The following is a 13,610-nucleotide window of genomic DNA, read 5'->3' as shown; positions in this document are numbered from 1 at the left end:
AAAATATTAAAAACAGATAACCCCGATGTGAACTTCAGCGTTCAATCTGCATCTAACTGCAGTAGTAATCCTGAACTTTGTGTTTTCAGTTGGAGGTTGGCTATTTTACTACACAGAGTAAATACATAAGCAAATGTGGTCACTATAATAACTTGTGTGTTTTGTTCTAGGGGCTACAGTATTTTAACAGTAAACTGAAGATGCTGGAGAGAAGGCAACAGCAAGTGAAGGAACTTAAGGCAAAGCATGAAATGTTGTTGGAGGAGTTGGAGGACACCAAGTTGCGACTAATGATGGACCCCAACAAGTGGATAGGAGAGTGTAAGTAGCCCTTGAGGATTGAAATTAAAACGTGATTAAATCCCTCCTAACTCGACACATTACTAAGGGTGATTTCACCTTTTCCCAACAGTTGAGGTGGACCAGAGTTTGGATAAAGAGTCCTCAGAGTACTTGGAGGCCTTGGCACAGGCCACAGAAGAGCTGGAATTCTGTGTCAACCTATGCAAGTCCCATGTCATGATGGTGACCTGCTTTGACATCAGCGTTGCCACACCCGCTGCTCCGGAAGGGCGGCGTGAAGTCGAGGTCTGAGGACAAAAGAAAGTTGGGGAACTGAAGAAGGATAATGAAATGTAGCCTTCGTAAATACCACTGGAAAGGAGAACAAAAAGTGACAGTGAAGACAGAGGAGTGTATCTTTGCATGAGACATGGGAAGATTTTACCGCCATGCTGCAGTGCCTCGTTGTCCATGACATGTTTTATTGGCAGAGAATAAAAAAAATGCGAGCACAAAAGCTGATGCCTGTATGGCGAGCCAGTGGCCATCACTTACTCAAGAGTCGACGAATGACACCTGGAAGTGCCTTTTTTATTGTTTTGAGTCATTATTATTTTTCACATGGTGCAGGTATCGTGAGCATACCTAAGGAAACCCTGAACATATTGCTTTTAAGAAAAATATTTTATATTGTATTGTATAGTGTATTTATATGACTAAGTTGTGTGTACAAATATCATTTTAAGGGGGAAAAAATAAAGGAAAAAAAGAAAAAAGCAATAAGCTAATGTTATTGCGCTCCCAGACTTTGCCTTTTCTCTTGTTTCAAACCTCAGTCAGCATTTTATCCATGTTCATTAAGCCCTTTGCGCCTTAAGTTAACTCTCTGGTTCTGTATTTTTTTGTATTTTCCGACTGGATTATGTTTTTTCCTGTTGCCACTCAACGCTTGCCACTCGGCCTGTAAAAGCTAGGTGGGTTGAGTGAGTTTTTATTTGATTATTTTTTTCCTTCAGTTGCCTTGATTGAAACGCGCCTCGGTGGATGCACTAAGGCAGAGCAGCATTTATACTGAGGGACAGAGGGCTTTTGCAAGTTGCGCTCGCTCGTGTTCATCCAACTGTAAAGAGAGAGAGATTAAGCCAAAACATATCAATCAGAGGACCACTGTGACGGATAGTGAGTGATCAGTCTTGATTCAGCCATTCTCTCTGGTGCCTCAGTACAGTTTGTGGTCATATAACCTCACAACAGCCCATCAGAACAACATGATGAGTGGTTACACTGACATCAGTGAGCCAGGTCTTTCTTTCTTTTTTCAAATGGCCTTGGATTGAGTGCAGTCTATACAATGCAGAAACACAAAGGCACAGAAGATGAGCACCAGTCGATTGGCCTTTTATACAATACTTATCAAGTGCTACCAAGCATTGGCTCTATGCATTCCAATACATTTTCTGCAACAAGTGTACAAGTCAGAACCTTAATGCAAATTTAAGGGCACACACACACACAGTCTAGCCTCTTTCGTTCCCTTCGTACAAATAGCCACGTGAGTCAAGTTAATCCATTGTTTTGAAAAGGAGTTGTTTAGTGTCCCATGCAATGATGCGGTGAATAAAGGCAAATGATGGCAACGTTGTTCAGGAAAATCAGTTATGGTATCAGCTCGGTGCAGCTGCCAGAATGTGCTTGTTGCGAATCAAAGAGATGACGCAGAGGGAACAAAGACGATCAGAGGAAATTATTGTTGTGACAAACAAGCTGGCTTTGTTGTATTTTTTTGTATGTTTGGTTTCTATATGACAGGATGTTGTTTTGGTTATTTTACACAGATGTACTGTCTCAGGCCCTCTCTGAAGATGCTGCATGAGATTTTTTAATCATTTTTAAAGGATGATTTCTACTCCATTTTTAACATTCTAATTTTTTACAATAACTTCAGTTTTCACAAAGGCAGGTTAGGCTCATGAATGAAATGTTACCAAACCAAGACCTTCCCCCCCCCAAGAATTTATTATATGTAAGGTCATGTTTCATATCAAAACCCATATTTTCGAATACCTTTGTTTTTTGTAAAGGATTTTCAGACCCTGTATAAATGTATGATATGGCAGCTTGTGTTTTACAGTACATGTTAATAAAATGTTTCTTCTTACTGATTTACAGTTTGTTGGTTTCCTTGACAGTTTTTCCCTTCGAGAAAGCGAGTGAATGGTGTTGAAGTCTGAAACGGAAAACGAATAACGAGACGCTGGCTAGCTTGTCTAGCTAGTAGCTCGCGACGTGCTGAGCGAACAGAGCTTAATCAGCCATGATTAGAACACCTGGCGCCTCTCCGTCACTGGCTTCAGCACAGGTAAACCACCCGAGCGCTTGTTAAAATTACATCATTCCACTGTTATTTATATATTATTTATTGGCGTTAAGGTACACTGTACAAAAACAAACACGGCAGAAGGCTTGTAGTTTGCGTCTCAACTAAAGGAAACTTGGGAAACTGTTTTAGAAACGTCGAGCCCGATCCGGCCGGCAGTGTGTGAGATGAGTGAAGGAAATCAGTGGTGGGGCCAGTGAGTAATTATTATTACTCCGTGTATCTGTAGGGTCTGTGCTCTGCGTGATGCCTTAAGTCCCGTTGAGCTTCATACTGTACATGTGCGAATGTGTTCAGAGCTGAACCCCAAAACCCTGCTGAGCGATAACATCTCACCTCCTACCAGTTAATTCTGTTTTGATCAAAAACCGTGACAGTTAATATTTTACCCAGTCTGCTCAGACCAGCTGGTTATTAGGTTATTAATCAAATTCTTGGGGTGAGTTTTTCTTCTTCTTCTTCTTCTTCTTGAACCCTTGCTTTCAGGCTGTATTAGTTTGGCACTTTTTTATGCTTTGACAAGGTTTGACAGGCTTTGACCTACAGCGTCACTGGTAAGTAATAAACAATATTAGAAATCGTATCCCAACACGTGTGTCTACAGTTAATTTCATAATATCTAGACTGCTCAATCATGATGATGATGATGATTGAGCTTTTTTTTTTTTTTTTTTAAAAATCTTGTTTTATTTTAACCTCTGAGGAAATCAGTGTCTGAGTGGAAACAGTTGTCTCAGGCTGCTGTGCCTGTGTCTGTGAGCACAGCCAGCCCCGCCTCGCCCCAGGCCTCTCCTCATTAACATGGAGTTGGGTGTTGCATGAGATGAGGAATGAGTTCACCCAGAAGTCAGGAGCCCCTCCTTCTGTTCTCCCGAACACACAGTTGACCCTCTGCTCCTGTGTGTTGGAAATCTCCTCAGTCCTCTTTGCAGTAGTTCCTACTTCTGAAGCAATCCCGACCCGCTTCACTTCTCAGGCAGTTTGATAGCTTTTCCTCCTTGATTCTCTGTGCCCCAGTAGTCCTCTTGTCTGAGTGTTCCAGTGGAGCAGTGTTTCTCAAAGGGGGTGCGCGTCCCCCCTTGGGGGCGCAGAGTCACGTCTGGGGGCGGCGCGAGAACTAATGTTTTCACGTTGGAACTTTTTCCACGGCAGAACAATTAACAAAAAGTGACAGAGAAAGTTTGAGAACCACTGCAGTGGAGGCTTAGCTCAGTTCTTCTTTACCCCCTTTTGACACACAAAAAACTTAAGTTCTGCTAATGTAGATGAAATGTAAACAAATAATATATTTATTTTAAGATCCTTTTCGGCATCGTCCTTTTATTATTTTGTTTGACCTCATGCTTTCAGTTAGACAGATTGTTCATTCTGGCTTTAGATTTATTAGTGATGCAGGCAGCTTACACACCCCTGAGAGGCGGTCTGCATTTGCCCGAGGCGTTATTAGTGGTAGTAGTGGCTCAGTTTGGGATTTACAGCCCCGCACAGCCACAGATTGGTCTGTCTAAACCGTGCTCAGTCGCTTTGAAGAAGACCCATAAACCTGACCAAATGCCACCACTTATTCTTAGTAATTAAAACAAGCTGGCATGCAGGAAAAGTCCTTAAATTACCAGAGGCTATAAGCAAGATGTAAGCCCCACACACGGTCCCTTTGCCTGCTCAGTCACACTTCAGGAGGGTCGTAACCATTGACACCTCCATCCTCAGAACAGATTGTGTGTGTGCCTGTTGAGTTTTGCACTGACTCAGTAAGCTGTAAGAGATCTAAACCCCAAGGCTTTTCCCACAAAAAAAATTGTGCAATAAATTCAGGTCGGCTTGCTTCGCAAGTCCAACAACATGCCACTGAGCTGAGCTAACGCTGCAGGCTGTAAATCAGTCTTGGGATATATTTGTGGGAAAGTGACTTAGCTATTGTTTTAGAGACTACTTGAATTAATTAATCACTCAGGCACATTTACAAGCACGTAACATTCCACTTGATGCCTTTGCTTCCACAATATTGCGATTCAACTGTTTCCAAGACTAATAAAAATAATGTTCCTCTATTATTCCCATTTTCTTTCGGCTATGTGCATGCAAGAGTTGCTCCCCTTGTGTTGCTCCACTGAAACTCTATTCCGGCGAATAACATTCAGCACATGGTTCCAGCGTGAGTTGTCACGACACAGGTTTTGTATGATTTAATATTTGACTGTACGAAGTCAAATGTGGATCATCTTTCTTGTTCTTACCATCCGTGCACGTCAGGGGCCTTCATCCGGAGCTTCCTGTCTGGACTGTAATGAGCAGCAGGATGTGGGTCACCAGTTCAAATGGCCTGTTGTGCTCTGACCTGCAAGCTGCCAAGGTAATGAGATGATGAAGATGCATACGCATACACGTACGTGCATGCACGCACAGACACACACACACACACACACACATACATACATACATAACACTCTTCTGATGATCTGGCTGTGTCATCCTGTTGCATAGTCTGTATCGGTGAAGGAATTACAAATCCGCTTGCTCTTACACGTTTAACCATTATTTCATTCAATTCATCTATTAAAAAAAACGTACTTGTCTTGCCTATAATGTGGTATAATTTGATTATTAATATAAAAGTGGCTGGGCTCGTGTTTGGTCAGTGTGATACACTGACCTTGTCAGCGACTCAAGAGGAGAACTACTTTTCGTACTGCGTGTGTTGACCTTGTTGTATCTGTGTTCTTGTAGTCCCTCGGTCCAGAGTGCAAGGAGATAACCACTCATTTACATACAGGCTTTGTTTAGAAACACTGTCTTAAAATGCCTCTAGAATACTGATGTGAGGATTAATGAGCAATGAATATTCATGGATTAAAAAATAGAAAGTGCGTCCAAGTCCTTGAATGCATCAATTGTTCGGTAGGTTGTGGCGCACTACAGTCAGGTTAATGACTAGGTGTTCTTCTCCGCAGGCATAGATTGTTGGGTTTTTTTTCTTTCTTTTTTTTTTTTTTTTTGTACAGTTTTTGGCTTGCATGTAGCTTTAAATTGCTCTCAGGAGGGGATTGGTCATGAAAAAAATATTATTCCCACAGGGGATCCTTGATAATTCACACTCAGAAAAAATATATTGTCTGAGATATTGTCGTAACTGCACACTAAAGCTGAATTGTCCTGAATTCCATCAGGTTGTGTTTCTGTAACAGATGGGCAGGCGGGACACAGAGAGGACCTTTTTAATGAGTCTGTCAAAAGTCTTCTTGGTAAAGTGACAGCACCCTTTGCCTTTAAGTCTCTGTCACGATGAGCCACACTACCAAACCTTGTTTTATTTATGCATCACAAAATACCATACAGTAGCTACAGTATAGATTTGCAAAGCCATAAAGGTGCGAATGTCAGAAACTATGCTAAACAGTTTGTAAGATGCTAACTTGTTGCTTGCTTGGTGAACAATGCTGTTCACAAACAGGCAAAAGTACTGTTTTTTTTTTAAGGCCATTTCTTGAAAAGGAGTAAATTTTGGGCATTTCTGTCAAAATTGTTGATCTGATCTTTGCTCTGATTAACAGCTCGGTGCATGCATATGCATGTCATGGTAATGTCCCTATACTTTTCATCTGTGTAAAAAGTGAAATTGAATTTGAATCTGATGCAAGAAATTTTGCACATTTCCACTTCTTGACAGCTCCAGCTATCCAGAGCCCCCCGCTGCAGGTTTGCAAAGCTAATGTTTGTGTCGGATCTCAGCTGAGAGCACAACATGGAACAGGAAGAGAAGGTATGACAAAAAAACTTTTAAAATCATTTACTTTAAGTTTCTCTGCCTCAGAAGAGTGATTTTTCTATTAAGGTCACTTTGACTTGAAAGTCTACATCCTTTGTCCTCTTTTTGTTGAGTAGATGAAGACGTATTTAAATTGTATGAACGGTGCCCTTCCCTCACCTTCCTGTCCTGAATAAGCTGTGACTCTTGTCGTTAATGTAGTTCCACTGCTGTTGTGACTCATGATAAGATATATTCTCCTCAGTGAAAAGCACACTTTTGTGCTTTGTTTTCCCCCCTTTTGAGCAGCCAGAATATGTGCAAAATGTAGAATGCTGTACACAGACAGCCTTCAAAATAGCCTTTTTTTTTAGAAGTAATATATTTTTCCAAGTTGAAACTCTAACACCAAATGGTAAAGTGGGCAGAATTCATCTCCATTTGGCCTCATGTGCACCTATGCAATACATTTGTAAATGGTTTTGTGAGAAGCCAGAACAAGAGGCGTGTGAGTGGTGCTGGAACCATTGCGGTGGTTTGCTGTGACAGTTTTAAAAGTATATGTTCGTTAGTATATGGTTTTTACATTTTTTAAATTTCATTTCACATAATTGACAAAAAGCCATTTGCCAAACTGTTACATCTCAGCCCTTTGATGAATAGAACCTGCAGATACAGTACCTTTATTTTTCAGAGTCCCAGGTTTGATTGAGAAGACCTCTGGGTCAAGCTGTGACCTTGAACGCTTGTGCGCGCTTTTAGTGTATCAACCAATCAGAAAAATCCTTTTATGCTTTGTCTCTTTATGATGCGGCTTCTGCTTTTACACATTTGGGTGACTGTGATGAAAGCTGTGAGAGGATTTTTTTTTTCATCCCTCAAGCATTGTCTCTCCAGCAGCAAGGGGCTCCCTTGTTGTCAACGCTGAGATACATTGCATTGTCTAATCAGACGGTCTCAGACGCTCCGCAGCGGTGACCGCCCCCCCAAAAAAATCCTGTCTTTGTGTTTGTTCCGTGTCTCCCGCATTGGCGCATGATTGGTGCAGGTTGCTGACAGGAGGCTGTCAGCGGTTGTGCTGCGTGAAGTGGAGTGTGTGCAGGTGGAGAGGTTAATTACACGGCATTTAAGACCTTTCTCTACCTCACCATTCACGATGCAGCCAGCCACGTCCGGAGTGCTCGCTAATCAAAAGTGGGCTGGCAGCTCTGGAGCGACGGCGGCGACAGTGCCTGTGATGGCGGCTCATCTGGCAGGAAGCGCACGTCCCGCTGTTTGCCTGTTTTAGTTGTTTGGCAGGCCTCTGCTGTCCCCTTGCTCCTTTACAGCAACTCATTCATTGCAAAAGAAGGTGGAGGATAAATGTGTTCTCTAAATAACTGACTGGGCTGGATCCTTCTTGCGCCATTCCAAGTTTGAAGCATCATTAAATCTGGCAGCTTGAATTGGGACTCTTCTGTCTCGTGTCCGCTCCTCAAGCAACCAGCGAGGCCAGTTATCAAGGCATTTTCTCCAGTACATGTGGTATCGCAGTTACAGCCACAACCAGTTTAAACTGCAAAAAAAATCTTTCGTCCATACTGAAAGCAGGTTGATTTTAATAAGACTTTATTTTGGTTACACAAGAGCAGGTTGAGTTTCAGTGGAAGTGTCAGATATGACAGACACAGCAGGGATCAGATGTGGCCTTCTCGCAAGATCTCGACTGATCCCATCACCGCGTTTGGCTTTCATGTGATTCGTTTAAAAGTGTGACCTCTTCAGCCTGTCAGACTGGCACTCCAAACCTTGCTGCACCCCGCTGGACGTCTCACCGCTGCATTAATGAGCGAATGCTGCTTGCACGCGTCACCTTTTCGGGTAGACGGAGGGAGATCAGAATGTCGCAGGAAACAGTTTTTAAATTGACATTTGAGTCCCTGCAGGTGGACATCGAATGACACCCCCCCCCCCCCCCCCGCTGATTATTCTATAGAAGGATTGACAGGCTCTTGTGAGAACTGTTATCATGCCCTTCTTAATGATTGATTTCTCAGATGGTTATTGGTGAGAGTAGTAAACGGCACACTGGTGTGGAGAGAAGTTATTTCACTTAAGTCCTTACGCTTATTGCAAAACTGAAAGAGGTTGGAAATCAGTCCAAAGAAGAAACAAAACACAACTTCCTTTACAAGCCTACGCCTTTTTTTTTTTTTTTTTTTGCATCCGAGTGAAACAACTGCACATTGATCAAAAGAGCAGCTCCAGGATTATTTCTGCTGCCAGTTCCCCCGGAGGGGTAATGTCCATTGTATTTTTGTGTATGTTGTTCCATAGCAACTGGGATGAAATGATTATTGATTTGCTCCAGAGCAAATTAGGCTTTACCCAGGAGTGTCCATGCAATCCCGCGTGCACTGCCTCTGTTGTGCCATGGACATCCTTGGGCAGATTCTTCATCCTCCCCTTTAATTACCGCTGGCTACCTGAATGGCACGGCGCACAGAGAGCTGCCCTCGTAATTAGCTGTCAGCTGTTTTAAGGCACAGCCCATTGATTAGGTCATGATTGCTAATAGGACGTGAAATCCTGCTGCCTTTTCCATTGATACAGACATGAATGAATGGAGGTGTCAAATAGCCTCGGCGTTAAGTGCCTGAATGGGCAGGTGCATGATGTAAGTGTTTAAGAGTTGAATTAGAGTCTGAAACATCTGTGCCGCAAATTTCAGCTTTCCATTGTCATGTTAGATCTTAATTTGATGATAAAGTTTATGTTTTAATTTATAGAAAGATTACGTGGACGGCATTTATACTGCCGGCTCATAATCACACTCACTCCTGTCTTAGCAGGCTGTTCTAATGGTTGCCTTATTGACACAAATAATTACATATGAATGAATGAATGAATGAATGAATGAATGAATGAGTTCATTTTTGGAACATATCCAGAATGATTTCCCAAACCAACCGCTTCCATTACCTTACAAAATAACCTGTCACAACAAATACAGAAAAACATGGCAAACCAAGAAAACAATTACCAAGATTACCAAAACCATTTTTAAAAAACATTTTCTTCATTCGTATTGTTGTCTACATTGTCTTACAAAAATATATGATGGAACGATACAATAATCAGCCACCTTACCATACTGAATTGATTAATGTGCTTTTCAGGAACAAATCCAAAATAATTAAATAATGCATGTATATCTCATCATAAATTTCATCATATAATTTATAGAAAAACGTCTTGATTTGCCAGCTGGAAGTATTTTTATTTTATTTTGCTTCCTGCAGTCATTTTTGGTACTTTGGTACTTGGACAGAATGCATTTGAAATGGACGTAATGGCAAAGTCAAAGCAATCAATAATCACTGGACATTTTAAACCCTAGTTGTTTCATTTCAGTCACTAATTAGCCCACCAAAATAAATGCCTCTGAAACTTCATGATATCTTCCTTTTTTTTTTTTTTTTTTTTAAATAAACAGTAAATAGGAACTATGGATGTTGTCAGATATGATATGGAAGCCAGCGGCCTGTATGTGGAGCTGAAATTTGACAGTTGCCCATTGGAACATCCCGGCTTGTGTCTTTGTTCGCTTTCTATTGATCTTCTCTCTGGGAATGCAACGAGTCTGGATGAACAGGTGGGCCAGTGCCTGCAGGCATGTGAACCGGAGGCCTCGGCAGCTCCACCACCCAGACTCCGTGCTCAGGAGACTTTTGGTGGACGTGTGGCAGCCCCTCCCCCTCTCCTATCCCCTCCATCCCTGCCACTTCCCCTAACACAGTTGTTCATGAATATGGATGGCAGGCACGGATCCCTGGCATCATTAACGTGCCACGAGGCCACATAAATCACATCACCATAAAACGTCCAAATGCTCCGAAGAAGTGCCGCGATGCGATAGCACACGGCAGAAGTCGGGAAGACAAACAGTTCTTGAGAGGAGGAACGCGGGGGTGCTCTCGGTCGGCGGCCAGCTCGGAGATTCGAGCGCTCGCTATATTGCTCTGCAGTTGCGTAGCGGCGTTGACGGCCTCAAACGTCTCGTGTGACAAGGCTGGATGCAGTTACACGCGCGTACGGTTTATCTTGGCTGAGATGTTGACAGGCACTCGTGCACAGCTGCAGTTGACATAGAAAACATGACATTCTCATCATTAAAAAAACACCGAACAGCTTATCTGTGCTTTGTAATTTATTTATGTCTCTACATGCAGTGCGAAAGATAAACAAGACAATACGTTTTATAATGCAATTTTTTATTATTTTTTTGCCAGCACTGTCTGAAAGCAAAATACATGCAAATGTCAACATTAGCAGCTGGGGCCTGTACTCGAGGCATTTCGACAGTCTGTTGGCAGCCGGCCTTATCTTCCCCTGTCCTCTTGGAGAATGCACAAAACGCACACAAAGGTTTTTTTTGCGTGTATTGTCACAAAGTGAAAAGACCTTCCCGCCATCTGTGGCTTTCCAGAATGGAAAACTTTTCGCTTGTGATGCACACTGGGGCTCTTGCTCGGCACAGTGTCTTGTTTCCCCACGGACTGGACCGCTGCACTGGGGGAGCCGGGTTGCTGCCGCAAAAAACAGATGGTTGCCCATCAAAAAGTTGCCTCTGGCTCAGCGTTAGACGGAAGGGTGGAGCTAAAAGTGATCAGCGACGGGGGACTGTTGCTGCTCATTGTTGGTGTGGTTTTGAGACACGGAGTGGAACTTGTGGTTAAGGCGAAGCAGAAAGAGAGTGAAGTTACTTACCTAAGGGTTGGTGTATCTTGTCTGATGACGTTCAATTTCAATTATCGGTTGGAGGGTGCTGGAGGTGGAAGGAAAACCTAGAAGAGATTTATGGATGTAGTGAAAGAGAACATGAAGTTAGTTGGTGTGAAAGAAGGGCATGCAGAAGACAAGGTCGATGAAATCAGGTGATTGTCTGTGGCCACCCTGAGGCAACAGCCCGAAGTAGCAGGAGAAGATGCACACGGACTGGCAAAGGGGGAGTAATTTAAATAACTGGTTATGTGCTTTTTAAATGCATAATAATAAATACATAACACATTTGGTAAGAATGCACCAACTCGTATATCTGGCGCTGATCCACCTCTGTGCTGTATTATTATTATTATTTTTGAACGCAAGGGACTGTCTACTGGGGGATGAAACCTCGGTGCCATAAAAGGGAACTCAGTAGTGTGCCTCTGTTTTTTTTCCTTGACAGTGCAACCCTGCAAGCACTAGACAGGTCTCCACACCCAAAGAAGGGCTTTGACTCTGTGTGTGTGTGTGTGTGTGTGTGTGTGTGTGTGTGTGTGTGTTCTGAGTGAGTCCTCACCCTGAATCCATAAATGAATATGGAGTAGGAGGGCCACGATGAGGCAGGCAGGCGTCTTCTCTTCTCTCAAAGCAGCCTCAGATGAGGTTCTTGCAGGGGGTCTAGAATGGATTGTTGGGGGGCACTGCAACGCTGCCATTCTTCAAAACCATGGCACTTATGTCTAGGGAGCGAAGCCATGCAAAATTTATCATTTTCACCCAACAAAAAAGACAAAAGATAGATAAACATTTTTGAAGGCTACATGTAAAAGAAACTGAGGGCTCGTTCCCGGTTGTGCAGGAACATTGTTCCTGCTTTTCCACACTGCAAGAGCAGTTTGAGGTACAGTAAGGGGTTCAGATCCACTGCACTCCCTTTTTTTTCTTAATCAATCAAAGAGTTAAGGAGAATTATTCAGTGAGGTGGTGCATGATATCATATGGCTACAACACTTTGATGTTTAATGAGATAACTCATACAAGTGAAAGTAGTTACAGCAGTCTTGCCTCATCTCCCTTTGCTCTACATTCAGAATAGGCATTATGACTTTAAGAAATAACATTTAGCGTTTTCTTTAGTTCTGTACACTTGTTTATCACAACAAAACTGGAGGCTGGATCAGCCTCTGATTTCTTCTGGGACTCTGCACCAGCAAATCATCCATTTGGACCTTAAGAAACCCCTGTAAATGTACTGAAAATGATAGCCAGTAACTGAATTACTGCAACTTTACAGCAGCGGCCTCCTACTTCACGTGGAATAAGATTAACAGTAGGCCAGCGCTGATATTAACGGAGTGATGTGATTACAACTCCAAATTTGGTGCTAAAGCAATTATCATGCGGGGCAAATTTTCCCAAATCTGATTAGCATGTTGAACTTCAACCCCAGTGGATTGAATAAAACATGATTTACCCATACAGAGTATGCTTACTCCTCCACTTGCCTTTGACTGGTCTTTTAGTGTGGGATTAATACCGCAATGCTTTATTGGCTTCAATACATTTAAATTGACTTTAATCATTTTGTGCTGTAGACGCTATCGGCTGTATCTTATCTAGTACATCTTCTGTATGTTGGTTTTTGTAGCCCAGATATTCCGATTTCTACTGGTAAATCACACTCATCCAGCTTGCCAAGCTCAAATATAAGTGTTTTCCATTATCCTTAATTTTTACTGGATTTCATAACCAATCAGCTTAAGGAATCAGGAAGCAACTGCGCCAGGTTGGTCAAATGAACATAGAAGAACAACAGAAAGAGGAAGCAGCAACAATAATTTTTATTAGTGGACCTGCATGTAATAAACAGGAGGTTTTCGTTCAATATCTTAAATTCACAGGATTGTGGTAACCTGGTGTGCTAGGTTGTTGATTTTCATAAAATAATCATAATACGATCGAACAGCACTCCCAGACAAATATTATATTTATAATTGATTTTTAAGGGCCACCCCCTTCTTCAGTGTAAGCTGAGAGAGCTCTTGTTCTTGACATATGAAGGGGCGACCCATCATATGGGGTCACTTCGACAGCCCTAGGTTAGGATTATTGTGGAGCTAATGCAGCGATATGCAGCAGAGGTGAAGATATGGTGAGAGGAAGGTTGAGCACAGATTGACTCTTTAATGTAATTACACCCACTCAGGGGAGAGAAGAAGACAGAAGTGGGCTGGGGGATTTGTGGGAGGGACGTGACAGGCCCACAAAGACGGCAGACAAGTGTCAGCAGACCTGTCTCAGGGTCGGTGGGTGAGCCCCATTGCCTCGGGCCAGGCGCAAGAGATTAAAACATTCTGGCCACAGGGCCTGGAAGCAGCACCGCGCAGCAGCCGGCAGCTGGAAGTAGACTAATGGGACGTGAGAATGATTCATAATTCATTGTTATTCCTAGCACATCCA

At 42.7% G+C, this 13,610-nt stretch overlaps 1 protein-coding gene and 1 long non-coding RNA gene across 7 annotated transcripts in view; both read left to right on the top strand.

The window, feature by feature from the left end:
* kif26ab (kinesin family member 26Ab) overlaps window positions 1-2,444 on the top strand; it is a 70,133-nt gene extending 67,689 nt beyond the window's left edge. For all 6 annotated transcript variants that reach the window (XM_076018139.1, XM_076018140.1, XM_076018138.1 and 3 more), the window contains 2 exons: window positions 171-321; window positions 413-2,444. In XM_076018139.1, coding sequence (XP_075874254.1) covers window positions 171-321; window positions 413-594 — 333 coding nt within the window. In that variant the 3' untranslated portion in view covers window positions 595-2,444. The remainder of the gene's footprint in view (window positions 1-170; window positions 322-412) is intronic.
* A 2,285-nt stretch (window positions 2,445-4,729) lies between these two features.
* The window catches only part of LOC142883032 (uncharacterized), a 49,965-nt gene continuing 41,084 nt past the window's right edge, over window positions 4,730-13,610 (top strand). Inside the window, exons 1-3 of the long non-coding RNA XR_012925983.1 lie at window positions 4,730-4,814; window positions 4,913-5,012; window positions 6,327-6,419. This is a non-coding gene — a long non-coding RNA (uncharacterized LOC142883032). The remainder of the gene's footprint in view (window positions 4,815-4,912; window positions 5,013-6,326; window positions 6,420-13,610) is intronic.

The sequence above is a fragment of the Nelusetta ayraudi genome, unplaced genomic scaffold (genome assembly GCF_046127955.1).
Source record: "Nelusetta ayraudi isolate G7.1 ecotype Tasmania unplaced genomic scaffold, CSIRO-AGI_Nayr_v1 ptg000007l, whole genome shotgun sequence".
In the NCBI taxonomy this organism is placed as follows: domain Eukaryota; kingdom Metazoa; phylum Chordata; class Actinopteri; order Tetraodontiformes; family Monacanthidae; genus Nelusetta; species Nelusetta ayraudi.
Note: the sequence above shows the minus strand (reverse complement) of the source record. Positions and strands in the feature narration are given on the sequence as shown.